The sequence below is a fragment of the Ammospiza caudacuta genome, chromosome Z (assembly GCF_027887145.1).
Source record: "Ammospiza caudacuta isolate bAmmCau1 chromosome Z, bAmmCau1.pri, whole genome shotgun sequence".
Taxonomy (NCBI): domain Eukaryota; kingdom Metazoa; phylum Chordata; class Aves; order Passeriformes; family Passerellidae; genus Ammospiza; species Ammospiza caudacuta.
The window spans coordinates 79,329,062-79,355,078 of record NC_080632.1 but is presented as its reverse complement, the minus strand read 5'-3'; the positions used below and the strand labels follow the sequence as shown (position 1 = coordinate 79,355,078).

The window sequence follows — 26,017 nt, the reverse complement described above, 5'->3', positions numbered from 1 at the left end:
CATGGCCTTCCAGCGTGACACCCCGACCCTCCGTGTCACCCCCGTGTCCCGAGGCTGGGTCTGGGGCCGGCAGCGCTGCTGCAGCACCCTGGACAGCAACACCGCTCCCCGAGTGGGCTCGGGGTCCGGGCTGGGGTCCCCCCTTGCCCTGGGAATGTCGGCGGGACTCTGGGTTGTGGCTGCTCCCGAAGGGCTGGGGCTGTTCCCGGAGGACTGGGGGCTGTCCTCGAGGGGCTGAGGTGGGGCTGTACCTGAGGAACTGCGGCTGTCCCCGGGAAGCTGGGCGTCCCCAGGGGTCCGAGTCTGGCCTCAGTGGGGGACTCAAACAGGAGTTTCTGTCCCCACGGGAGTCCTCTGTGCATCTTCAAATCTACAGGTGTCTGCACACGTGTGGAAGCCCATGTGCGAGCCTCAGTGTGACAGTCTGCGTGTACATGCCACTGAGTTTGTACAAGGGAGCACAAGTGACCACCCACATGTATGTGCACCTCCCAGCTCCACCACGGTCACCAGTGTCCTCTGTGGGCACTGCTCAGGTGCCAGGCTGGTGCATCACTGCTGGCATCTCACCAGGTCCAACCCGACAGCCCCACGGACATGGTCTCAGCAGCTCCAGTGTCATATTTCCTTTCCTGGCACAGAGCAGCCTAACAGGATGCCCACCCATGGGTGAGCTGCCACTGGGGGCTCATAGGGGCAAGCCCCACAGCTTGGCTGGCACAGCTGGAGTTGGTGCCCTGTCTGATCCAGCCCATGTCTGGTGGGCATAGGGCACCCGTTTGCAACTCAGAGCTCCCCAAAATTGAGGTTTCACAGTGGGCTGTGAAACCTCAGGCATCACAGGTGATACCCCAGCATGTTGGGGTTTCCTGCACCTCCAAACTGGGCCCTGTGGCTCAGTGGGTGGCACCATGCCCTGCATACAACCGTCAGCACCAGTTTGGTTCAGGAGTTTGTTTCCTTTAATAGACAGACGGAGTCACGGCTGCGGTGGGAGCGCGGGGAGCAGCCAGCGCCGCGAGCCCTCGCGCTGAGGTAGAGGAGAGCACCACTCCATGCTCCCCTGCTTTGGCACCCTGGGGCACACACGGGAGGAGGAGGCGCCTGCCCAGCCCCAACGAGGTAGTTCAGAGTGCCATCTTCTCCCCCTGTCACCCATCTGGGGACCCTGGCACCCAAGCAGTCTCTTTGGTGGTGGGGGGGGCTCTGCTGGGCAACCCTGCCCTCCCCAACATAAACCCCCAACCCCAGCCACACCCCAATAAGCTTCACCCCCACCATTCCCACCAATATCCCCATTATTTGCCCCCCCCAGGGTGATCCCCCTGAGCTGAGGACCTGGGGGGCTGAGATGCCACCACCCTGGGGTGTCTCAGGGCAGGGACAGCAAGCCCAGGCAGCACAGGAGGACTGGGTAGGGGTGTCTGCAGTGGGCAGGGGGTGCAGTATGAATATCGGGGCTGCAGTGTATAGGGGCTACAATTTATAGGGGCTGCACATATCGTGCCTGCAGTGTTTGCATGGAGGGTGTGTAGGGAGAGGCAGCGTGGGCACCAAGGGTGTGTGCAGGGGATACAGTGTATGCATTGAGGGGTGTAAAGGGGCAGCAGTGCGTGCAGCGAGATGGGTTAGGGGCTGCAGGATGTAGGGGATGCAGCATGCAGGTCCTGGGGGTCCCCCAGGCGTCAGGGCAGCAGGAGATGTAGGGGAAGGTCACCTGGGGGTGGTGCCTTGGGAAGGAATGTGTGTGTGCGTGTGTGTGTGTGTGTGTGTGTGTCAGAGGGCACACATGGGGAAAAGGGACAAAAGGGCCCGCGTGGGTGTTCACAGCCTTGCATGGACACAGCTCAGTATTGCAGCAAGAGGCACCTTTGGGTCCCCCATCCCACCCTGGTGGCCCAGCTGGGTCCCACAGCTCAGACCCCCAGACTCTGGGCACCCCTAGCTGCTGTCAGGGTGTAGCTGCTTACAGCGAGGTGGTAGTGGGAGTGTGGCTTTGAGAGGAGGCTGGGAGCAGGGGGTTTGGGGCAGGCATGGGGTTTGGACGGGTCTGGGTGCTCCCTCCACCAGGTGCCAGGGTGGCTGAGGGCCGGCGGGCGAACAGGACACCTGGGGGACAAGAACAAGCAGGTTAGGGCAAGCCCAGGGTTGGAGGATCGACTCACCTGGCTCCCAGCACCCAGGCTGGGGAGGGTGGGACAAAGACTCATGGGGGCTTCAGCTCCCTGTCATCACTTGTGATGTCTCCCCCAACCCAGTCATCCTTGCCTGCATGGGGCAGCCTGTGGGGTGGCCCAGGGCCCTCTTGGCTGGCAGCGCCACATAAGGCTTAGCCTTGACCTTTCCTGCTCATTAAATATTTAAATTCTGAAGGCAAAGCCATTGATTTTAATTGTGGGGTGTCTCAGCAGGACAGGCATAGATCTGGGGAGCATGGGATGGGGATCTGGGGTGCACACTGGCACCACAAAGGATCCTCTGCTCCACCAAAGCACCCCAACATCTTTCTGTGCACCATGTTCTGCAATCAGCCAAGCCCCACACTCAGCCAGAGACCCTCTGGGGACACAAGCTTTGGGCTGATCACAAATCCAAGCCCTGCCTTTGGGACCCTGGGGTGTGGAATGACCTTAGGTGCAGGGTCACTTCTCAGCCAGAGTCTGTCCATCTATTCCCCCCCCACTTCATCGCTTCATCGCTAGCACCTGCTTTGGGCCAATTTCCATCCTTGTCAACCCCCTCCTCCTCCTGCCCCCTCTCCCCAAGCCCTGCCACTTCATTACGATGGATTTTATAGTAAAGACATCAGATTGAAGGAAGGACTTGCTGGCCAGGCAGTGGCTATAAGTTATTGGATTTCCTGGCCGCAATTACACGGGCCAAGCGGCCCTTCTATTTACCTGTGTAGACAACTCCATTTATTTCTATTGACATGTTGATACTGCTAATGCTGTTGGTGGACAGGTTCAATGCGGTCTCCTGTCTGTCATCTGGGGAAAGGAAATACCAATATGAGTGTTAAGCGAAACAGAAACAAGAACCTGTCTGAGACAGATAAGCCGGGACGCAGTCCCTATGGGCATCCATGCTCCTCTCCAGCGGCTGCTGCTGCCTCCACCTCGGATGCCAGAGGAAGGGATGGCCAAGGCTGAGGTGTTGCATGTCTTTACCTCGGCTGGAGATCTTGATGTTCATGGGGAACTGGGAGGCCATGGCCAGGAGGTTGTGCTGGAGCGCGTGTTGCACCAGCCGCTGCTGCTCCTCTGCTGTCAGGGCCACCTTCTTCTCTGGGGGCTCTCCTGTCTCCAGCTTCTCCCGCAGCTGCTCCAGCACCACTGCCTGTGAGGCAGCTGCTGCTTGGGCTGCTGTGAGATGGTGGCTGGCCAGTCCCACTGGGATAGCAATGCGCCCCGGCACTGATGCTGCCAGCATTCCGTCCTCTGCAATGACCAAGAGAGCTCAGTGGGTCCCTCATCATCACCCCACCTCACCACCCCCAGTGGTGCCAACTCCACCCCACCAGCAATGGGGCAGGCCAGGCCACCACTCCCAAAATCTGGGCTTGGTCCTTCTCCAAAGCCAGGGAAAATACGCTGGTTTCGCACCCTGAATGGGACTAAAAGAACAACACTGTTCCTATTTTCCCCCAGCAAAAAGGTCAAAAGCTGACAGGGAAACATTCCTGCTGCTGCAGCAGTGTCCATCTCTGGGAAGACGGGATCCTCACACACCTTTCTTAACGCTGTGCACTTGGCTGAGCTGGCCACAGCTGTGAGTGGAGATGCTAAGAGCTGGCAGAGGCATTTTGGGGGTGCCCAGCAGGGTTGGGGTGCTGGCTGGCGAGTAGTTGAAGAGTGCCGTGCCAAAAGTCTGCCTGCGCCCCTCCCGACGGTTGCTGTCGATGGCAGCTTGGAGCTCTCCGGGAGAGCTGAGCGCCCGCTTCTCACATTCGTAGGGATACAGGTACTTCATGTATCTGCACGGGGAGAGAGCCAGGGGGAGATCCACGGCTGTGCACCTCCCAGCCAGCCCCGTGCTAAGCAAAGAGCCCTTGGGAAGGAGCAGAGCCCTCCAACCACTTTTGTGGTACTCCATGTCCGACCCCATCCAAGGCTCTGGGACATCTGAGCCAGAGGGTGTCTCAGGAGCAGTGTTCCCCACCTGCCATGCTGCCAGGCACTCACTGTGTGCGGAGGGTGAAGGCAGCACTGGTGATGGAGGTAGGTAGGTTGAGGCCCTTGGTGATCTCCCGCCAGATCTTCTTGTTGATGACTTCAACCAGGCCACCCTTGTCTGTCACCAGCTGGTACAGCGTGTACAGGTCCAGCACTTGCTTGGCCATGATGGGGATGCGGTTCACTGGTGTTCCTTCAGGAGGCACACAGAGACACAAGAGGGTGTGGGGGGCTGCCCACAGGGCCCTTTGTGCCTGGGATCACAGCCCCCACCCTGTCCCCACTGCCACTGCAGGTACCCACAATGGGAGGCACATCTCTCCATGCCCAGGTGAGCACCCATGGGCACCTGGCGTGCAGGTAGGACCTCAGGGTGCCTGGGAGAGTGGCACTGTGCCAAAGAGCAAGGGAGACCCCAGCATGCTGGCAGAGGGTCACCTCTGATGGAGCTGTCAGTGCAGCTGGGTATGCTCTCATGTGGGATATGGAGCCTCAGTGGGATGGGCAAAGACACCCTTAGGTTGTGTCCCTACAATTCTCAGAGCTATCTGTACAGCACCAATCTATGAAATCTCTCAGAGCATCCTAGAGTGATTCACTCTGTAATGCTCCTTCAGAGCCCCATAAAGAGAGACTCCCTCTACACTTTAAAAAGGGACCCATCCTATAACCTTTCTGAGGAGGGATGATCCTCACAACCCTTCTGGGAGCACTCACCCCACTATCTCTCCATGGAGAGGTATTCTCTTCCAGCTCCAGACTCTTTCAAAGAGTTCCTGAAAAACCTCTTAACCCTACAGATGGCCCCAGAAGTTTCCTCTGCTTAAAGGACCTTAGTGCCCTGCTTCAAGAAACCTGACCCCAAATCCTCTTCAACTGCCCTCAGCAGAGACCCTGACCCCTGGTGCCCCACCATCACCCTCCTCTACAAGGCTATGGGGCAAGGGAACATCAGTTCACCGGGGTTCTGTGAGCCCAGTATAGAACAGCATGGTCTCCACAGCCACCAAGTCTGGCTAAAAACCCCTCCCCACTTCCTCAGCACCCCCAAATAACCTCACAGCCCTGCTGTGCTCCATGCCTCCTCAGGATGATGGTCTGGGCATTTGCTGGAAGCTGGGCAGAGGAGGGACAAGCACCACATCCCATCCCACCCTGTTCCAGCCTGTGCCATTCCATCCCCTATTTATTCCTCCTGCGAGGTGGCGGGGCACAGGCAGTATTGGAAAGCCATCCATTTGGCCCAGGGAGGCTGTCACCACTGCGCTTCGCCCCTCAAACGAAGCCGTCATTCACCGCCATCCTCCAGCATCCCTAATTTATGGCCCTGATATTGGCTTGGCTTCTTCACATAAGCCTGAAAAATGAGCTCTTTTTATTCTTTTACTGAGTTCATTTAACTTTTTTTTTGTGTGTGTCTGTGTTGTTCACCAGGTCGGGAAGGGGGAGAGGAGTTTATCCTCCTGGGAGAAAGGCAGAGATATTGACTTGACATCTGCTGTCAGCAGCTCACCTAACCAGCTCTGCTCGGGGCTGCTGGCGCAAGACCCATCACCTCCGGGGTGGTTGAGGGCTCTTCCTCACCCCCAAACAGTGAGTTTTCAGGGTCTCAGCCCCCAGCCAATGGCCCATGGATTTCTCCCATCTCCAGCCTTGGTGGCTTACAAAAGTACCTCACCATTAATCTCAGGGCTGTGTGGAGTGTGTGGCTGATGCCTGTCCCATTGACAAAGGCACCTGTCTGCATCCCCACAGAGTGATGGCCCCAGCCCTAGCCAGGGAGAAGGGCACAAAAGCCCAGGGAGGTGATGCAGCCATTGTGGGGCTGCAATTAGCACCTTGATTGATTAATAGCCCTGTGTTATCAGCCGGGCACGCAGATTGGTGGTGAAATGGGGGGGGGGGGCTGCACACCCCAGTAAGTAGATGTAGAAATAGTAGAAGTAAATGTAGAAATAGCTCCCTTCTGTCCCTGATTACTGCCTTTGAGGTGCCACAGAAGCTGGGGCACGACTATGAGCTGCCCCACTGCCTGTGTCTGATGGTGGTGGTGGCATGGCCTCCATGAGCCACCAGGGCCAGCTGTGCCCTTGTGCCATGGGGTTGCCTCAGAAGGTCTGCCCCCCAACCCATTCTTCAGCCCTACAAATCTTCCGCTCTGCTGACAAATGTCAGTGCTGGTACTGTCCTAACAGACAGCAGGTGGGATGCAGTCCCTTTCAGCAGGGCTCACTCTGTGGACGTCAATCCCTCCTGGAGAGCTTGGGGACACAGCCTGGGTGTCACAGTCCCCTGCCCATGCACCTCTGGGTGCCCCAGCTGCACCTGCAGTGGTTCTCAGGTGCTGCTTCTTACCCAGCTCTTGATGACCCGTGGGATGCTCTCCTTGCCCCTCAGCCCTTCTGTCCCCTTTCTCTTTGGTACCCCAGTCCAAAATCCCTGTCTCCTCCAAAAGATTCATGGACACCAATGCCTGCACACCTGCACCTGTGCACCCACACCCTGCCTGTCCTGCCCAGGGGGATGGCACCCACTCAGACGGGAGGCAGGACAGAAGGGATGGAGGGCACAGGAGTGGGACATCCAGACACAGAGGGATGTGGAGCAGCACTGTCAAGGAAGCATTAGGCTCCCTCCCTCCTCCCCACACCAGCAGGCACTTACTTAATTAGCCCCGGCCCCAATAGCGAGGGAGTTAATTAGCTCTGGAGAGAGAGATAATGAAGCTGCAGAACAGCCCATGAATCTTGCAGCTGATGGATGCTGGGGGGCCGAGGCAGTGCTGATGCTCCCACTCACTCCCCACAGCTCTGCACCAGGGCCAGGGGGGCACCCATGGCGCAGCACCCAGCCCACCCACAACCTACAGCTGGCCCTAGGGTGAGCCCTCTGGCCATGCCAGCCACTCACTACACACCCGTGACTGCAACAGGTTTGTGGTGTCCCAGCCAACCCAAAAGTCAATCTCTGCAGCCCCACAGCCAGGTGGGCACCCTCACCAACCTTCCAGTGTGCAGGGCAGGCAGGTGACTGCCCCCTCTGCCCTCCCTCACCCCATGCACAGCCAGCCCCAAAGCTCCTGCACCCCCCTCAGCCCTTCCCTGTTAATTAGCTCGGCATTAACCTCTGCCTGGGGTTTACTGGCTATCGAGCGGCTTGTTCATTAATCCACACACCAGCAAAAGGCTCTAATTAATACGGCCGGCCACACGTCCGCGCTCGGCAACTTTTAATTGTCGCAGGCCCGGCCGGGGAGGGCGAAGGTTAAAGCATTTATCGAGTCCCCGGGAGCCGGCTCGGCTCCCCATGCCGATAGCAAAGATTTCCGATGAGGATGGGTTGGCTGGCGAGCCCTTAACCCCTGGGCGCCCGGCGCCACGCGGATTGCCGGCCCCACTCCGCAAATCACTGAGGTGCTGATGGTGGGCATCCTCACCAGGCGCTGCTAACACAGAGCCCTAAAGGGCACTGCCAAGGGCATTGCCACCGGGCATCCCCAAAACGTCCTGAAAACTGCTAATGGGCATCATCAAGGGGTGTTGCTAATGCCTGTCACCAAGGGGGTATGTTAATGGACATCCCCACCAGGTGTTTCCAGCGGGCATCCCTGCTGGGCATCCATAATGGGATATCTGGGACAGATGCCCCAGCTTGGGGTTGTGGGGGAGGCCCAGGGGGAGCACCACAACACCTGCCTGAGGGATTTGCAGAGATCTGGAGCAGCACCCACCCCAGCCACCCACCTTTACCTCTCTTCTGCATGAAGCCAAAGAGGTCATCCAGGAATTCCTTGCGTTTCGGGTCCTCATCCAGTTCATAGAGCTGGAGGCAGGAGAGAGAGAGGGATCAGTGCTTCCAGCACATGCAGGCGAGAATGGGGAGGGGAGCAGTGCCTGGGGCTGAGCACGGCCTGTGCCAGAACCTGGCATCACCCCTGGCCCCACCTGCCTGCCCTGCCAGCAACAAGAGGCTTTCTGTGCCTTGAATCCCCTGACACATCCTCTGCCTGGGTGTGGGCTCTCCCTCTGCCTCGGGTCTGGCATGGGCTCCCCACAGACCAATGATTATTCTGAATCTTTGCTGCAGAGATGCTGGGTCTGTGCCTCAGTCTGTCCGGCCCCTTGCCCTCTTAGACGCAAGAATCACAGCCCAGAAGCATCAGCAAACCCCAAGCCCCAGCCAGGAGCTCAGGATCAGGATGCTCAGCTCTGCTCTGCCACTGCCAAGTGTTGGTGTTCCCAAGCCCCAGCATGGTATCAGCATCCTCATCACCCCTCATTCCTCACAGGAACACAAGCCCACCTGAGCAGTGGGGGATGATTCCACCCTGGGAAGGAAAAGTTGGCTCGACCGTACCCCTGGGCACTATCAAGGGAGCTGCAAGTGCTGGGGCTGCCATGTGCCCAGGATTGCACAGACACAAACATGTGTGGCTGTGAAGACACTTATGGTGGATGGTCTGGACACACGGACACAGCCTGAGCTGAGGGACAGCACTGGGGAGGTGAGTGGAGCCCCTACACCACAGACACCAAGTGCTGGATCCCTGTGAAAGCCAGGCTCGCCTGATTCCAGCACAGCGCCTGAGTGACCATGACAAATTGGAGCCTGCCAGATCGATGGCCCAGCAGTAAAAGTCAGAGCACATGAAGGAAAAATTAGCACCAATCGAAGACACTATAGACACCAATTCCTTCCAGCAAGCCCGGCAAGAATTTAAAGCCATTGAAAAGAAACAAAACTCAGCAGTCCAGAATGGATTTCAAAAATGTATACAAAGAAATGCAAGCTGGAAAACAAAGTCAGGCACAAAATAGAGTCGTTTAAAAAACAATTGTGCTGGGAAAGGCTGTTAAAAAACAATAGGAAGGGAGCACACCCCCGCTCCACACAGAACATTATTCACCAGACAGATAAAGGGAGCTGTGCTTAAGGGTCGTCAGGCTGCAGGCACAGGGGGATGTGGGGATGGGGGTGGATGCCATGGGGACACATGAATTCAGAGATGCGGGAATGTAGGGATATGGGTCTGCAGGGATTCAGGGGACACGGGGATGGGGTGATGCAGGGATGCAACGGGGACACACATACAGGGACACGGGAATGTAGGGATGTGGGTTGTAGAGACTTTGAGGACATGGAGATGTGGGATGTGGGGATGGGGGAATGTGGGGACCTACAGGGATGTGAGGATCCTTCTACAGACCCCATGGTTCACACCACTGAATAGACACACCTAACACAGTCCCCTGTCTAACTCAGGTGCCAGCTGCCTGTCCCTTGTCAGTGACGGATCGGTGCTAACTGCCTGTCCCTAACTTTATCTAGGGGTACACCTGCCAGACTCTCACCCTGCCCACAGGTGCTGAGCACCTGCTCCATGGAGTTCCTTCTGCACTGCTTCTCCACTCTCTGGATCCCACTTACCTATCCCCTCCTTGCAGCTGGGTGCTCCTGGAATGCCCTGACCCCTGGGTGCCAGTACTGTGTCCCTCTTCACCGCGGTGTTCCCTTCTTTGCTCTCCATCGCCTGCTCTTTTCCAGGAGGTCCCTGAAGCATTGATTGCAGTAACTAGGTCAGGCTCTGAGCAGAGCTCCAGGAGGCTGGTTTGATTTCTGCCCCAGGAAGGCTGCGTCAGCCAGGCTTTGCCTGCATTTTCCTGCCTGTCCCTGCCCCTGGAAGGCCTCCACACCAAACGCTGTGACATCTGGCTTGTCAAGGCAGGGGCAAACCCCCAGAACTGGCAACTACCACTCATCCCACTGCAAGGTGAAGCCATGGCCTTCCTGAGGGTCACCTAGTGGATGGGCTTCAGCACCCACACACCTCTGCCCTGGGTGACACTTGTGTTTCTCCTCCCATGGATGCAGGCAGGATTCCCCCCTAGAGCAGGCCGCTACTGACTCCAGCCCGCAAAACAGGTGTGACCTCCAAGGGCCAGGTTCTATTTTTCCACTGTTTATTAACCTCTAACCTTTTATCTGTGGGGCACTGAGATGCAAAAACACATTACATCAAACGGGGAGCAAAGGTCAGCTTTTAAGTGGAGATGAGAGGAGAGTGGAGCTGAGTAACTGGGGACAAGCTGGCATGGCCCCTGGGTACGCCTGGGATGCACGGGGTGTTCCTTGGGATTTGGGGATGCCCAGGCTGAAGAAGAGATCTCCCAGGTCACATACAGTCATTGTGCATGGACACATGCCTCATGTGGGTGTGCATAACCCCACATGGGCTGCCACAATCCCATGTGGGGGTGCACAAGCCCACGGGAGCATAGACAACCCTACACAACTACACCTGGGCTTGCACAACCCCACAAGCATACACAGCCTTATGTGGGTCTACTCGACCCCACAGGAGCGTGCACAGCCCCTTGTGGGCATTGCACAGCTCCACATAAGCATAGCACAACCCCCTAGTGCCACACAGATCCCCCTAGTGCCACACAGAAAGTGGAATGGGCATGCACAATCCTGCACAACCTTGCATTGGTGCGCACAGCCCTGCAGGGACACATAGAACATCACGGGAGTGTGGAAAAGCCTGTGATGCAAATGCACACACAACCCACAGGGGCACAAATCCCTACACAGGCACACACAGCCAGGGCTGGAAGTGCACAGCCTCTCACGGGCAGGTGCAGCACTCTGGTATGTGCCCAGACTTCCACGGACACACTCCAAACTACAGGAGCATCCACAACCCCATACACACATCATGGGCACGCACTCCAAATGTGCATGCACAGCCCAGATGGAACGTGCACGTTGCTGTATGTGCACCCACAACCCAAGAATGGAACACACAACACCAGACAGGCACTCACAACCCCACATATACATGCACAATTCTGGACAGGCACTCACAACCCCAGAGGGGCATGTACAACCCCAGAACGGAACACACGACTCTAGACAGGCAAGCACAACCCTGACAGCACACACAAATCCCAGCTGGGCATGCACAGCTCCAAATGGGCAAACAGAGCCCCATACAGGCATGCAGAGCCCCAAATGGGCAAACAGAGCCCCATACAGGCATGCACAGCCCCAAACGGGCAAACAGAGCCCCACACATGCGTGCACAACCCTAAACAGACATACACAACCCCATATATGCACACACAAACCCTGTACGTGCATCCACAATCCCAGATGGGGACATGGAGCCCTGAACAGGAACACAGAACTCCAGAAGGGGATGTACAACCCCAGACAGGCACTCCACATGGATGGGCACCCCTGATCCCACAGGGCAAATGCTGCCCCAGAGCATCCCCCTGCCATGTGCTTTAAGCAGTGGTCTGAGCCTTGCCCAGGGGCAGTTGTGCAACACAACCAGCGGCTCCTGCTTGTGGTGACCTATGAGCAAGGACCCTTTTAATCGTGTTTGTATTGATATAATTAGTAACTCATTTAACGCCATCGATGTAACTATATTCCTCTATAAACGGAAGTATTAAACTGTCAAGCCCCGGGATCAATATCCCGACGGTGTGCAGCGCAGCCCTGCTCTGCCAGCCTTGGGGACCCATCCATGCTTGGCCACCCCACTGGCTTTGGGATTCCAGCAGCAGCACCCCAGCTCCACCTGGCCCTGCTGGCTGGGTGCTGGTGCAGGACTGGCTCGGTGTGTCCTCATCCCACACCCCACACTGGGTGCAGCTCTGGGACCTGCTCCCTCCTGTCATCCCATTGCCATGGCGACGTCTATATTCCTTAAGGGATGGGGATAATGGGGCCTGTCAGGCAGGTTAAAGGTCAGTGGGTCGAACATGGTTTATTAACAGGACGTGAATAGGCCTTGTGCTTCCTCCTCCTCCTCCCCCCCACGATTAAGTAAAACACCATTCATTCACCCAGGACATGACTTTGCTGGAGCCAGGAGGGCTTCTAGATATGAAGCTTGGGTCCCCTTAGTCTAGCTGACACACTAGACAGAGGAAGGATGTGAGGAGGTGCTAAGCCACCCACCAGGCACTTCAGCTTGCCCTGGTGAGTCCCCACACAGTCCCCCCTGGGCCCTGCTGCCAAGAGAAATGATCTCAGCGGGACCCCCACAGTCCCTGCTCAGCTGCCACCTCCTGCTGGCAGCGAGGGCTCAGATCAGCAGCCAGGATTTAATCCACTTAATATGAGCTGTATCGATCCTAGACCCCGCTCAGCTCCCCCCCACCATGCAAAACCCCCAGCCCTGAGCTGCTTAATATCTACCACATTGATTAGCCACACTGCTAATTTTTCCATCTGGCCACTGTTCACGCAGCACGCCCAGGTAATGCTCACCTCCCTGCACCCTCCAGCCACACACCACGGGTGGCTGACTGCTGATGCACTGTTTTGGAGTCACCGCACCTCTCCGGAGCTCGACTGCTGCCTCTGAGATCCTTCCTGAGGAGGATGGCTGGTGCACAGCCGAGCACCCAGACACTGGTGTGTCCTCCCCTGTGCCCTGCTGGCATGCCTCAGTTTACCCTGCAGATAATCACAGTATCTGGCCATTCCCAGGCGAGGCACAGCTCTGAGCACACTGGGGTTCAGGGATCCCAACAGTATCCACAGTTACAGCCTTCCCTGCCATGGGGCACACACAACAAACTAAGGGTTTGCAGCTCCCTCCCCCATCCCCACAGCCAGAGCTGGGGGGCAGTTCACTCCCCGCCAGGCACAAACCACCCCCTGACCTTGCAAGCCACCACTCTCCTCTTCCACCAGTTGTTAATAAGTTAATGGTTACGGGACGGCCGTGCTGGGACGGCCAGCTGCATTGGAAGGAAGGCAGCACTGGCTCGTGGGGCACGCTGCTCCCCTGAGCCCACAGCCCCGAGGGGTGCCCACCCATCCCAACATCCCACCAGCCCCAGCAGCCACCCCACTAGCAAGGCCAGACACCTCTGTGTGGGGACCTCTCCCAGCACCGTGGCTCCCCTCAAAGCCTGTCATCACGCTTAATATTTAACGGTGCTTTATAGAGCAGGCAGGTTTAATCAGCGCTGATAATGCGGCGGATCCGGCAGGTCATTAGAACCCCCCTTGCTGCTGCTCCCGGGAGGGCTGCCCGCCTGCTGCAAACATTAACCCAGCCTCGTGCAAGCTTGGCTGGCAGGCATTGGCCTTGGGACAGAGCCCCCCACCCACAGCCTGGCCCCGGTGTGATGTGGGGCGCTCTGTGCAAGCCTTCTGCTCAACACACTCTGCAGGAGGGGAAACTGAGGCAGGGGGTGCTGGCATGGCTCCCGCACAGGCTGGAGGCAGAGGAAGCACATGGCTGTGTGGAGTCACCATGGGCAGCATTCAAGGCCCCTCATCCCATTTGGGGGCTGGCCCTTGTCCCATCCGCTCCCAGCTCCTGGCTGTCCCGCACGGTCAGCCCTTGTTACTCGTTCATGGCTGAGCAGGCAGGGAGTCAATGAGCGGATTTGTTCGGGTTAACCTCCCTGACCCATCGGCGCTTGCTCCGCCACTGCCTCCCCCTCCATCCTGGCTTTCCTCTCCGTGTCTGCCTCCCCCTCCATTCCTGTCCCCCTCCCTGCCCCTGATCCCTCCATGGGTGACTGGAGTTGTGAGACACCCTTCGATCCCTTGAATCCCTTACTAGATGACTGGAGCCATGGCACCCTGTCCATGACCAGCACCACCCCAGGTGTCCCCAGGGGACACACACAGGCACCCCCATGGTACTTGTGTGGGTGAGCACACAGGGCATGCTCTAGCGCCAGGTCCATGCAGGCACACAGCTGCTGTGGGGCTGTGTGAGTATGGGGTGCACCCACGGGGGGCTGTGTGCATGCCTGGGATGTGCATGGGCTGTTCAATCCCTCTCCCCACCATGCACCTCTGGCCCCATCCCCTTCCTGCAACTTCTTTGATGGGACAATGCAGAAGGAAAGGTTGGTGGCCACTGCAAACCACACCCTGTGAAAGCAACCCCAGCCCTCACTTCAGCTACTGGAAGAGCTGTGTGCCTGAGCAGAAAGAGCATTGGGGCCTGGTTCTCACTCGTGCCCTCCCACAGACTGTTGAAAGCGAAGGGAGATGACCCATCTTGTTGTTGATCAGCATCGACTCCGATTTATTGATCAAATCAGTAATCTTTTATAATAGTGTTAACTTCATGCATATTGCAAAATCCGAGCTCACAATAGGTTACAGAGAAAACTCTAACCCCTCCTTTTGTTTACAATACCCGTGGTTGTTATTGAAACCAAAATTAGTGTTCTCACTGTGATATGAAAAGTTCTCAAAACCTTCATATCTGTTCCCAGAGCAGCCAAGGACTGTTATGAGAAGACTGTCTAAGAATCCTGCTGTTTATAAAAAAGGTGCCTGAAACCTAGTTATTTACAAAATCAAGCCTGGAAACTGCTGCTTTACAGCTGCCTTTTACTTTTCCATCAGCTGTATACCCTCATGGCCTCTTTCCTTAAGCCATGTTTGAACCAGGCTCTCCACAACAGACACGGGATGTAAGCTCTGGAGCATGATGGACAACACAGCCTCACCAACAGAGACAACTCAAGTGGGTGCCCTGTGCCCCAGGGGACAGATTTCCAGAGCCCCCACACAGAGTCTGCTCAGCCTCTGCACATTCATGCACACTGCAGCTTGCTCTGCAGATGCACACACGTGTGTGCATGCTCTCCTCGTGCACCCTCACCCTGGACAAACAGCCCCAGCAAGCACACTCACACAGCCCCTGTATGTGCTCCCCCTCTGCACAGATCCTATCCACGCTTATGTATCCCTACAAACTCTTCACACACACACACACACATCCATCCATCCATCCATCCATCCATCCATCCATCCATCCATCCAGCCCCTTGAGGCAAGACTCCACCACCTGAGATCCGATCTCCCCGCTGCAGACCTGCCCAGCTGGCCGGCAGCACAGGAGATTTACCTCCATTATTAACCCAATTAGTGGATTATTGGAGGCCCAAGTTGATGGGGGGGTGCATCTTCCCCAAAGACTCAACTGGCATCTGCTTTCAGGGAGGCAGCTGGGGAGGGAGCTGGAAGTGTGAGCTCCTGATGGTGCTCCTCTCCCCTCCACAGTGAGGGTATTCTCACACCCTCTACTAGTTTTTACACCTCCTCTTTGGAGCCCCATTCCCAAACCCTTTGGACCCTCATCTGGAAGACAGTGTTGTGACAGCTCCGAGACTCTGAGCATCCCACAGGCTCCAGTGGGGCCAGGAAGTGCCCTAGGGGCAGCAAAGGGAGCAGGTGCCTGGCACCAGCACCACTGCTCAGCACTGTCTGCTGGGCAAGAGGCAGCCTTGGAGGGGGCTTAGCCCTCAAACTCTGCCTCAAGGGTCCATGCAATTCCAAGACTGTGTCACTGGTACAGGCATGCAGATGCCTAAACACACTGGGACACCCCACATGTGCCTGTACATGATGTACATGGGTGTGTTCAGACTCGTGTGGGCACACACACACACACAGAACCACAGCCATATGGATCCATGCACACCTGTGTGCTCATACAGACCTATAAACACAGTCCAGCACTTCCATGGGTTTTCACACACTCTGCATGCTCCTGTGCATCCATACAGACACACAGGGGCACAGGTAGGTCCACACACACACACGTACCCCCGCACTTATATGTGGGGTGCACTTACATGACAGCGTGCACTCATAGCGATGCACACACTCAGGTTGGTCTGTGGGTACACACACCCCCAGAACACCTCTGTGTGCCCTTCCAGCCACATCCCAGCAGCCCCCCTGTCCTGTCCTGTGCCCTCCACTGCTGCTGGGTTGCCAGAGCTGTTGGAGCTCCAGGGATTGGCACACTGACCCTTGCTGCTGATGCTACCTCCCCGCTGCAGGGGGTCCCAGATCAGGGGCACAGCTCTGCTCACAGGTTTGCTGGAGAAAAGTCTCCAGGCAGACATGGATGGGGCAATGTGTCCATTTCTCCCTCGGTGACTCTGCAGATTAATCAGGACCCTCTAATTTAGCCCTGGGAGCCCTTGGTCCTGCCCTTAGGTTGAAGATGCACTGACGGTGAGGAGGGCACTGTAGCATGGAGACCACTACCCTCTCCTCAGAGTCCCCCTCTTCAGCCACCTCCATTCCCGGAACATTCCTGACTCTATTTCCTCCATCCCCAGGGACAACACCACAGGAGAAAGCAATAGGGACAGAGGTAGGAGGGTGCACACCACTCATTTTGGGATGACTCTCTGTGTCACGAGGAGGTGCTTGTCTACAGGGGCACACACACCTCCATGCTCTGAGACGTGAGTGCACACATCACAGCTGGCAAGCCCTCCCCAAATGCATCTTAAGGACAGGTGGGTGGGTGCAAGAGGCAACTCCTGGCATCAGGGACAAGCAAGGCAGGAGGAACAGCCACTCCAGGGTTAGGCTAAGGATAATGGCAAACAGCTGCTGGCAAAACCAGCCACCCCCAAATTAACCACTGAGGCTACCAGTCACTGGAGTTCCTAAAGGGCGGGCTGGGGCTCACCTCCTCCTGAAGCTGCTCCTGGGAAAGGGGGAAGGAGCTTCAGAGGATCCTGATCCCCCCAGTCACAGATGGGTGTGAACATGCCAGAGGGGCCCTGGCAGGGAGGGCATCTCCTGCCAGCAAACACTCTATTAACAGAGAGCTGGATGCAAAGCCCAGATGTTTGAGTCCCTCCCACCCCAGGGAATGGAGAAGAAAGCCCCAGGTTCTGGTGCTGTTCTTCTATCACTGGAGGAAATCAGCGCACCCATCCCTGTCTATACGCATGGTTTCTCTAGGGGGAAAGCTGAATTCATGGAGCTGAGCTTGGCACCAGAAATGCCAGGCTCTTACCCGTGCCCTCCAAGTAAAAGATAATGCAGCACTACAGAATCAAAACCTGGAGGCATCCCAGCCCTTGGGGAAGCTGGGGTTCATGGCTAATGCATAATCACACCCCACTTGGTACCCCCCACCCCAGGGCTGGGTCTGCCTGACAGCCTTGGGTGTGGAGACCTCCCAGACCTTTGCCCAGGTCTCTACCCATGCGTCCTTATCAAGGTACATAAACCGGCGCCGGGGGCTGATGCAAGAGGCAGGGGTGAGGGGGTCTCTCAGCCTCCTAACACTGCAGCAGCGCTCCCAGTCAGAGCAAAGGTCCCACCAGCCCCCCTTCCCCAACCAGCACCTCAGGAAGCACATAAAACTACAGCACACATGTGGGATATTTCCCCAAAAAGCTCCTGTGTGCAAAGCAGCATTTGCCTGTTAACCCGGTGGGTTTTGACACAACCACCTCGTCCTCTGCTCCCATTTTTAGCACCACTGCATTGTGTGGAAATGCTGGACTTTCCCGGGCTGGTCCTGCACGAACCTCCCACCCTATCCCCATCAAGGCATCATCTCCACTGCAGAGAGATGGGGAAGTCTCTCTCTGCCCACTTTCTGCCAAACAGCCTGGATCTGGTGGTCTCTGTTCACTTAGCTGTGCCCCCATCCAGGATGATGAGAGCAGGGACAAGCCCTGAATCCCACCCTGGATGACAGCACGATGGTTTGGGCAGTTTCAAGCAGGGAGTCCTGGTGGAAAATACAGTTCTGGCTACTCCAAGGGTCCCTCTCCAGCTCCAGGACCCTCCCAACCACACTGCCACTACCCCAGAGCTTTCCAGCAGACAGACACACGCTGCCCCCTCACCTCCCCCACAGCATCACAGCCCAACCCCTGGGAAACCTCCAAAAGCTGAAGCACAGCCACCCTCCCCAGAGTCCCTGCAGAGAGCGGAGAACCTGTTCCCCAGGCTGGGTGAGGCACAGCCCTGCAGCTGTGGAGGACCCAGCAGGGACATGTCCCTCCCCGGCAGGGGAATGTCCCCTCCTGCATGATCCCAGGGGAGTGAGAGCAGTGACAGCCACCCTGCAGACCCCAAAGCAAGCTGGCACCTCAACCTGCTCCAAACCACAGAAGGACATCCCGTTGTTCCCTGGGCTGTCTGGGACACGCCACAAGGTGGGAAACACAGGTGTGGGTCTCCACATGAGAGGTCCGTCACTTTTCCAATCAGGGTTGAAAAAACCCAAGGAGAGTAAACAAGGAACGATCCAGCTCTCACCCTGGGAAGCTGTGGCAGGATTTATCCCGCACCCCAACCTCTCCTGTCACCTCTCTCCCACTGTTCACAGCATTCCTGCCCTGCACAAGGAGCTGGGCAGCCCCAGACAGGGGCAGGGCGGGAGGCTGAAGGACGAGAAATGCCGGGGATGCTTTCCTAGCCTCCCTGGGAGGGAGGAGCTGCTTCCCACCTCCCGGTTGACCCCGGGAACCGGACAGTCAGCCTTTTTCTGTGCAGCGGGGTGTAATGTAACACTTCCCGGATGAGCTGTTTGGCCTGTGCAGCTCACCCACCCCGGGCTGCTCCAAGGCAGCGCCAGGCTCTGGCAGCATCCCCGGGCACAGCCGGGGGCAATGTGCTGCCGTACCCTGTCTGCACCTCTACCGGCTGCCCTGTAGGCAGGGGATGAGCCACGGACCCCCAAAATAACAAGGTGTTGAGCAATTTGAAACAGAAAAGGCAGCAGCACACCCCCGCAGCAGCCAAAAGTTGGGTCCCTGCTGCTGTTCCCTTGCTCTCCTGCCAGAACTGGATGAGACCAAAGTGCTCTCATCCTCCTGTCCCTGAGCAGTACCGTCCTAAAAAGCCACACAACAGCTCTATGGGGACATCTCTGTGTGTTCTACCCCCTCACCACATCTTCCCTGTCACCCACTGTGCCTCTCTCTCCCCCACAAGGAAGCTGAGAGCACAAACCTGCCCTGGCGCTGTGCACTCCGTGCCCACACCCCTGCATGCAGAGGCACCCACTGTGTGCAAACCAGAGCTTGCACAACACGGCTCAGACGAGATCCACACGCATTAAATACAGGGGGACTTTTCCTCCATCCTTTACACGAGCTCCTGATGCCCTTTCCCCATGTCCTCAGCTGCAGAAGGGTCTCCCCTACACCCACCAGGAATGAGGGGACAGGGTGTATGTGCTATTTTCTCCATCTGTAATACACCCTAGCCCTTGCAGAGACACAAGAACTCAGCTCCACGGCTCGCCAGCTCCTTGGGGTGACCACACACCAGAGCCCTTGCCCTTTTTCATCTCTGTAAAACCCCCGTGGACAGGGGTCAGCTGTTTTACTCGTTATAGAAAGCAGCAGGATGGAGCACAGATCAGGGTGGGCACAGGGAGATGCCTGGACACAGGACATCCTATCATGATGCAGGGCCTGGGGACAGGCACAGGGGACACCGAGGTGGGGTCATGAAGCAGGGCTGAAATGGGGTTTGGTAGCAGGGAGATGGGGAGCAGACAGGATGACGACAATGCCTATAGGATGAGACAGGGCTTAGGGATAGGGGACATGAGGAGCATTCAGGGGGTACCCACTTAGGGGAGGATGAGGTTTGGGGACAGTACTGGTGGGGTTTAATTTAGGGTGGGATTGCAATAATGTCTGGGGGTTAATGGGGATATGGGGGATGTCTACTCAGGGTGGGTCCGGGCTGGGGCATGGTGCTGCCCATTCAGGGTGGGATACAGACAGGGTTTGGGAGCAGTGGGGGGCATAAGGATTGTCCATTCAGGGAAAGCTGAACGCGAGTTTGGGGGGACACCGGGGATGCCTGCCGGGAGCAGCCGGTGCCGGGGCAGCGATGCCTCCTTACCTGCTTGAACTGCTCCTCGTAGGTCCATTCGTGGTGCGGTGGCGGCGGTGGGTCGCGGGGCTCCCCGTCTTCCTCCTCTTCCTCTTCGTCCTCCTCGTCCTCCTCCTCCTCCCCGGCAGCGGCGAGCGGCGGGCGCGGGCCGGGGGCCGGGCGGCGGCGGGGAGCGGCGGGCGGCGGCCCGGGACCGGGGCCGGGCTCCCGCGGGGGCCGTCGGGGAGCGCCGTCGGGGCCGCGGGCCAGGCGGGCCGCCTGCTGCCGCTGCAGGCTCTCCATCACGGCGGCCAAGCGCAGCCCCCCCGCCGGCCCCGGCCCCCGCGGCGGGGCGGCCGGCTGCGGGCACAGGGCACGGCCTCAGCGCTGCCGCCGGGGCCGGAGGAGGAGGAGGGAAGGGAGGAAGCATCCCCCACCCCACCCGCTCTCCCCGCCGCTCCCTGGGGCCTTGCCCGAAAGTTGCCCGCGGAGCCGTCGCCGCTCCCGCCGCCGGAGGGGCTTCGTCCCCCGCCGGGACCCCGGCACCCTGCCCCGCGGGGAACGCAGCCCTCCGGTGCCACAGCCCCGCTCCTCCCGGCGACGCCGTCCCCGCTCCTGCCGGACACGGGTCCGACCCGAGGAGCCTCCTTCCTCCATCCCGCTGGGGACCCGTGTCCTGGTGGGACTCCCGCCCCAGTTCCACTGGGAACCGCGTCCTATCGAGGAGCCCTTTCCCCCCGGTCCCAACGGAGACATCCGCCCCGACGGGGAACCCTCTCCTACCGAGCCTCCACCGCCCCGTCCCCGCGGGGACCCCGTCCCGATCACGCCGGAAGGTCTCGCCGGGCGGCCTGTCCTCCCGGGACGCCCCTCCCGCTCCCACCGGGAACCCCGATCCCGCTCCCTGTCCAACGCGGTGTCCCTACCCCGCTCCCGCCATGCACCCCCGCGTCTCCGGAGCCCCTCCGGCCGCTCCGTTCCTCACCAGGGCAGGTTTGGCCGCTAGGCTGGGGTTTTCCACCATGCCGCCGGCTCCGAGCGCCGCCCGGGGCTCGCCCCGCCGTCCCGGGGGCACGGCCGGCTGCTCCGCCCGGTCCCGGCCCCGGCCCGCCGCTCACATGGCGCCGCGCCCGCCGATATTTCTTTTATTCCGCAGCAGATGAGGGTGGGTGGGATTTTTCCCCTCTTTTCTTTCTTTCTCTCTTTCTTCCTTTTTTTTTTTTTTTTTTTTTTTTTTTTTTTTTTTTTTTTTTTTTTTGCAACAAGTGGCAGTCAGACAGCAACACCCCTCCCCGCTCCCATTTGCTAGCGCACGTCTAGGGAGTCACCCGGGGAGGGCTGGGCTTCTTACGGCAGCCCCGGGGGATCGCCCCGCACCGGCCCGCCGAGAGCCGGCGGGAGGGAGCGGGACCGGGCCGGGGGCGGAACGGGCTGGGAGACCCCCAGTGTGTGTCCATGTGGGGGTGCTGGACGAGGGGAGTGGGGGGGGGGTGTGTGCAGGCTGTGCACACATAGACGTGTGAGGAGAAGGGAGCGTGAAGGAGGGAGGGTGTGTGAGGGGTCTGTGCACACGTGTGTAAGAGGGTGCTGCACCCATCGCACACCTTTTAGAGGGTCTGGCTGTGTGTGTGTGGATAGCTGCGTGTGCTGGGAGAGGGTGAGCGTGTGTGTATTTGCTCATTGCCTGCGTGTGTGCAGTGGGATGGATGAGCCTCCCCCACACGTGTGTGTGCAGGGTGTCTGAGCACCCCTGTGCCTGTGCACAGTGGGAGAAGTGAGTGCATTAAACGTGTGGGAGCCCCCACACACTATCGGGAGTGTGTCCGGGGTTTAAGGGGTGTGTATGTCCTGGTGGTGTGTGGGGAGAATGTGGGTCCATCACTGGAGCAGTGACCATGCACATGCAAGTGAGAAGCAGCGTGCACTGTCAGAGAGGCTGAGCACCTGCAGTGTGCACACACGTGTGTTTTTTCTTATAGGACAATAACAAATGCCCTCTGTGTCTGTGGGGAACTTGGGGGTGTGTGTTTCGTGTGTTCACCTGTTGGTGTGTGCAATCTCTGTTAGGAGGGGCAGGAGTGTGCACACGTGCTTTTTGGGGAAAGGTGGGTGTGTGTTCATGCTACTAATCCATGTGCAGGCACAAAGGGGTGTTCGGGGCAAGCTCCAAGTGCTGAATCCTGAGCTCCATCCTCAAGGGCTGGGGTATCACAGCAGTGTGATCCATGACCCCCAGCCTGGAACTTTGAAGGGATCTTTGTGGCAGGTGCTGTGGGTGCCTGGCTCCTGGCTGAAGGGGTCAGATTGTAATGTGGCCTGGATGCCCAAAGAGGCTTCCTGGCATGGGTAGAACAAGGCCAAGTGTCTCTGTCACTGAAGTGGCTCAGTGCTCCTGGCTTGCCCTGTGTCCCTGCTTGCAGTGGGGTAAACTGTGGCACCAGTGTATCATCAAGTGTGTCTGCAGATGTCACACAAGGATGTAGGACAAGGTGAGAGCATGGCATCTCTCTGCCGTGGGTGCTGCCAGCAGGCAGCACCCCCTGACTGTTTCCTTACTCTCCCTCCACCTGCCTGTCTGCCAGATTTTCCTGACTGCTTTCTCTATGGAGGAAACTGCCAGGAGGCAAAGGAGGCACCTGCTCTTCGTTGGGCTTTTTTTGGCCAGGGCAGCTTAGGGACCAGCATTGCCCCGCAACACTGGGACACAAGGGACAGTGGCTTTGATTCCATCCCACAGCCAGGGCAGTTTGCCACTGAGACTTCCTACTGCTGCACTGGGTTTTGGTGGCATGGGATGACAGGAGGCTGGGTGGCAAGGGCTGGTGGCTCTGGCCCCTCCATGGCCACCTGTGTGCTGCAAGGGCCAGGGGCAGCCAGCATGAGCCAAATCCTCCCTTTTCCTTGAAGCAAAGAAAGGAAAGGAAGTCTTGAGGAAAAACAGCCGCTGGCCATGCTGATGGCAGGAGCTGACTTCGCTCTCAGGCTCCATGGCCCAGCTCTGTCCCCTTCACCACTTCCCTCTGTGGGGAAAAGCTGCTGCTTCTGTGCTCTCCAGTTTCCCTATGAGCATCTCCTGAGCAGCTACCCCATGTCCTGCCATGGCTCTGATGATTGTCAGGGCTCCTTAAGCTCCTGGAGCCTCAGTGCGTGTGACACAGCGCACCATACTCACCAGGGAGGCTCTCCTGGAAAAATACGACCGTTCCCTGGGAGCGCAGGGCAGCTCCCGACCCTACAGGGCCCCCAGGCGCTGTTTATCTTTGCACAGGAGATAAATTAGCTGTCGGCCATCCTATTTCAGTGCTGGACAGCTGTAGCTTGCACTGGCCCATCCCATCCCGCTGCGGCAGAGGCAGGGACCTCCTGGTGCTTGCCAGCCCCTCTGAGTGCTGGTCAGTGTGGCACTCTTGTTGAATTGCTGCTGGGAAGATGAGACCTGGCCCTATTTCAGAATGATCCACAGGGCCAGATGACCCTTGGGACTTATGACACAGGACCCCATGGTTCCAGCTTCCCTTCCCAGTGCTGCTGCCTTGCACCCCACTGTGCTGCACCCTCTGCTTTGGGCTGTGCCTTATCACCTGCACACTGAAAGCTGGGCTGGGTGGAGTGAGACAGACGTGATGACTTCTCCATGGCCCAACAGGAATCCAAGTGTTTGGGGAAGCTCCCCTTCTGCAAGGCAGAGGGGTTGGGGTACTTGGGTCAGTTTAGCACCCAGGCCAGCTAGTGGCAGCACCAAGGTCTCCAGAGGGTGCAGTGTGTCCCATTGCCTTGGGCATGGCCACCAAGGGACCTGTCCTACTCAGCTCCTCTCTAGAACCTCCACAGTGATGACAGCAGCTCTGGGGTTCTGCACATGTGTCATGAAGTGTCAGGCTCTCCTTGGGGCAAGCAAGAAGGACCATGTCCCCTTTGCCCCACTGCTCAGCATTTCGCACCCATGGCGTCTGGTGATGGTCCCAGCTGGAGAGAAATTCCCCAAATGGCTATTGACAGCTGCAGCTGAGGCGGCACAGATGGATAGTGAGGGTATAGACGGGCACAGCAGACAGCACAGCAGAGTGAGAGATACTTGGAGCAGAGAGATACTGCAGGAGGAATCGAGAGATAGATCCTGAGGGCTGATCAATACCCACTGCATGTGGAGGGACAGCAAGATAAAGCAAGTTGCAGGGGGAAGGTGTTAGGAGGGCAGCAATCTGCATTACTCCTGGTGACAGTTCTGGGGAGATGCCCCTCATGGTTGCTTCAGCTGGGATGGGGGTAGAGTCAGACCCAGGATGCAGGTGCCCGTGGCTGACACTCCTTGCCCATCTCCAGCCACTCCATAAGGGTTTGGTGGCCCTTGGGGTTGTCCTGGGGTCCCATGTGGCCTCTGGACACCAAAGGGTGTGTATTTTGTGTGTGTCCTGGCCACATCTTCTGTCTTTCCAAGGAGTACCTGCTGCCTGTGGGCATTTTGATGGATGCTGTGTCCCCAGGCAGCCAAGGGGGAAAGGGGCAAGCCCTGGCCCTGTGCTGCAGCTGGGTGACTGAAGATGAGCTTCCAACCTCTTCCTCAGTTTCTCCATGAGAACCAAATGCTGCAGGCAGCTGGGTCAGGCCAGCATAGATTTGGGCATGGATAAAGATGCACGGGAAGAAGAAGCAGAGGCACTAACAGCCTGCAGAACTTGCTGTGTCCAGAACTCATCCCTTCTTTGCTGGTCATTGGAGACACTTACCTGATTAAGAGGTTGCAAACAAGAAAGGGATGCTTTCTGTGACCCTTTAATGAATGTCTGGCACTCAGTGCTCTGTGCTGCGATGGGGACAACCCCTCCTGCTGCAGCAGAGCAGCCAGGGTTCCTGGGTCTATGCCCAGCTCCACCTTGCTGGCATTTGCCTGAGCTACCCTGTGCTATGTGGTTTCTCTGCTTGTCATGGTTTCTTTCTTCCCAGCTGAGCTGGGAATGCTGAGGAAGGAACCCCCAGACAGGGCTGCTGGCCCTGCAGCCAGGCTGGGGGGGATCCCCCGCCTGGTGTGGAGTTATTGACACGGGCGCTACAGAAAACACTGCTGAGATTGTTCACACTAATGTTATTTAGCAGCAATATTTCCGTAATAAAAGAAATCAATGGGCAAGAGAAAAGACCTGTCCAGAGCTTTGATTTTCTTATTTTAATGGCATACTTATTTACTCCCACCAGCGTGCCCATTGGATTTTCATTACGTGGCCTTCGCTGTAAGTGGAGTGGTATTGATACGAGCTGCTGAGTTAGCGCCTTGCCACGCGGGCCAGCTCGGGTGGGACTGCTCGTGTGCCCCAACGGGGCCCTGCCAAACCCCGGGGAACAGCCTGGGGTGGGCCAGGGAGGCCTGGTAGCCACAGGAAAACACGTATGTGCACACACAGAGCCTGCCTGTGCGTGTGTGCGTGCACACACAAACACACGCGCGCACAAAAACACAGCCTGCCCATCCATGAGCACACATGTGTACTGCAGGCTGTGCACACGCACAGGTGTGACACACACGTGTCACCTGCATGGGCACGCACACACAGAGGAACAAAACTCTTCTGGCTACACCCACGCACACACATGTCCTACCCACATGTGCCCCAGCACTCACACACCTGCAGCTGCTCTGTATGGAGATACCTGTTTATAAATGTGTGATAAATGCCTGTTTATAAATGTGATGTCATTTTTAAATGTGTGCCAGCCCCACCTGAAAATTGTTCTACCTATAATGCACACACGATCTGTGAACACACACATGCGTGATGTGTCTGACACCATATATGTGCAGCTCTTGTGTGTGTGTGTGTGCAAACCTCTCAAAACCACCCACTGTGTGTGGGTCCAAACCATTCTCAGCACTGCCACTATCCCTCAAAAGGATGAAGCCCCCTGAGCTCCAGGACTGCCCATGGAAGCAGGCACCTGGCTCCAGCCCAGGCATTTGGTCACCAGTGACTGCGGTGGCGAGAGGAGTAACAGCACCATCTTCTGCCAATCCCCGGGAGCTGAGGCAGGGCTGATCCTGCCCAGCAACATATTCCCAGCTCCCGGGACCTTGAATGGGGTGATGAACCAGCTTCCCCAGGGACACCCAGCCGTCAGCAGTACTGCTGCTGAGGCTGGAGCTGGCCTTCACTCTGCCAGGGCTCAGCATGCTACAGAGACTCACCCAGAAACCCAAG

General features: G+C 57.7%; 1 protein-coding gene across 1 annotated transcript; it reads right to left on the bottom strand.

Moving 5' to 3' along the window:
* Window positions 1-1,929: 1,929 nt before the first annotated feature.
* Window positions 1,930-20,996, bottom strand: ARID3C (AT-rich interaction domain 3C). The gene is made up of 8 exons (XM_058824163.1): window positions 20,812-20,996; window positions 19,857-20,186; window positions 7,925-7,997; window positions 4,185-4,368; window positions 3,732-3,976; window positions 3,171-3,440; window positions 2,901-2,990; window positions 1,930-2,109 (listed from the first exon to the last, which is right to left on the bottom strand). Exons 1-8 carry the CDS (start codon window positions 20,848-20,850, stop codon window positions 1,967-1,969), a joined length of 1,374 nt encoding a protein of 457 aa, XP_058680146.1. The 5' UTR covers window positions 20,851-20,996; the 3' UTR covers window positions 1,930-1,966.
* Window positions 20,997-26,017: the final 5,021 nt, after the last annotated feature.

What these genes read in the sequence shown, in the direction of transcription:
- ARID3C (XM_058824163.1), bottom strand. Translation starts at nt 20,850, where the DNA reads ATGGTGGAAAACCCCAGCCTAGCGGCCAAACCTGCCCTG. An exon ending in TAGCGGCCAAACCTGCCCTG is followed by an intron (nt 20,187 to 20,811) that starts GTGAGGAACGGA and finishes CTGTGCCCGCAG; the next exon opens with CCGGCCGCCCCGCCGCGGGG. An exon ending in AGTGCACAGCGTTAAGAAAG is followed by an intron (nt 3,441 to 3,731) that starts GTGTGTGAGGAT and finishes TGGTCATTGCAG; the next exon opens with AGGACGGAATGCTGGCAGCA.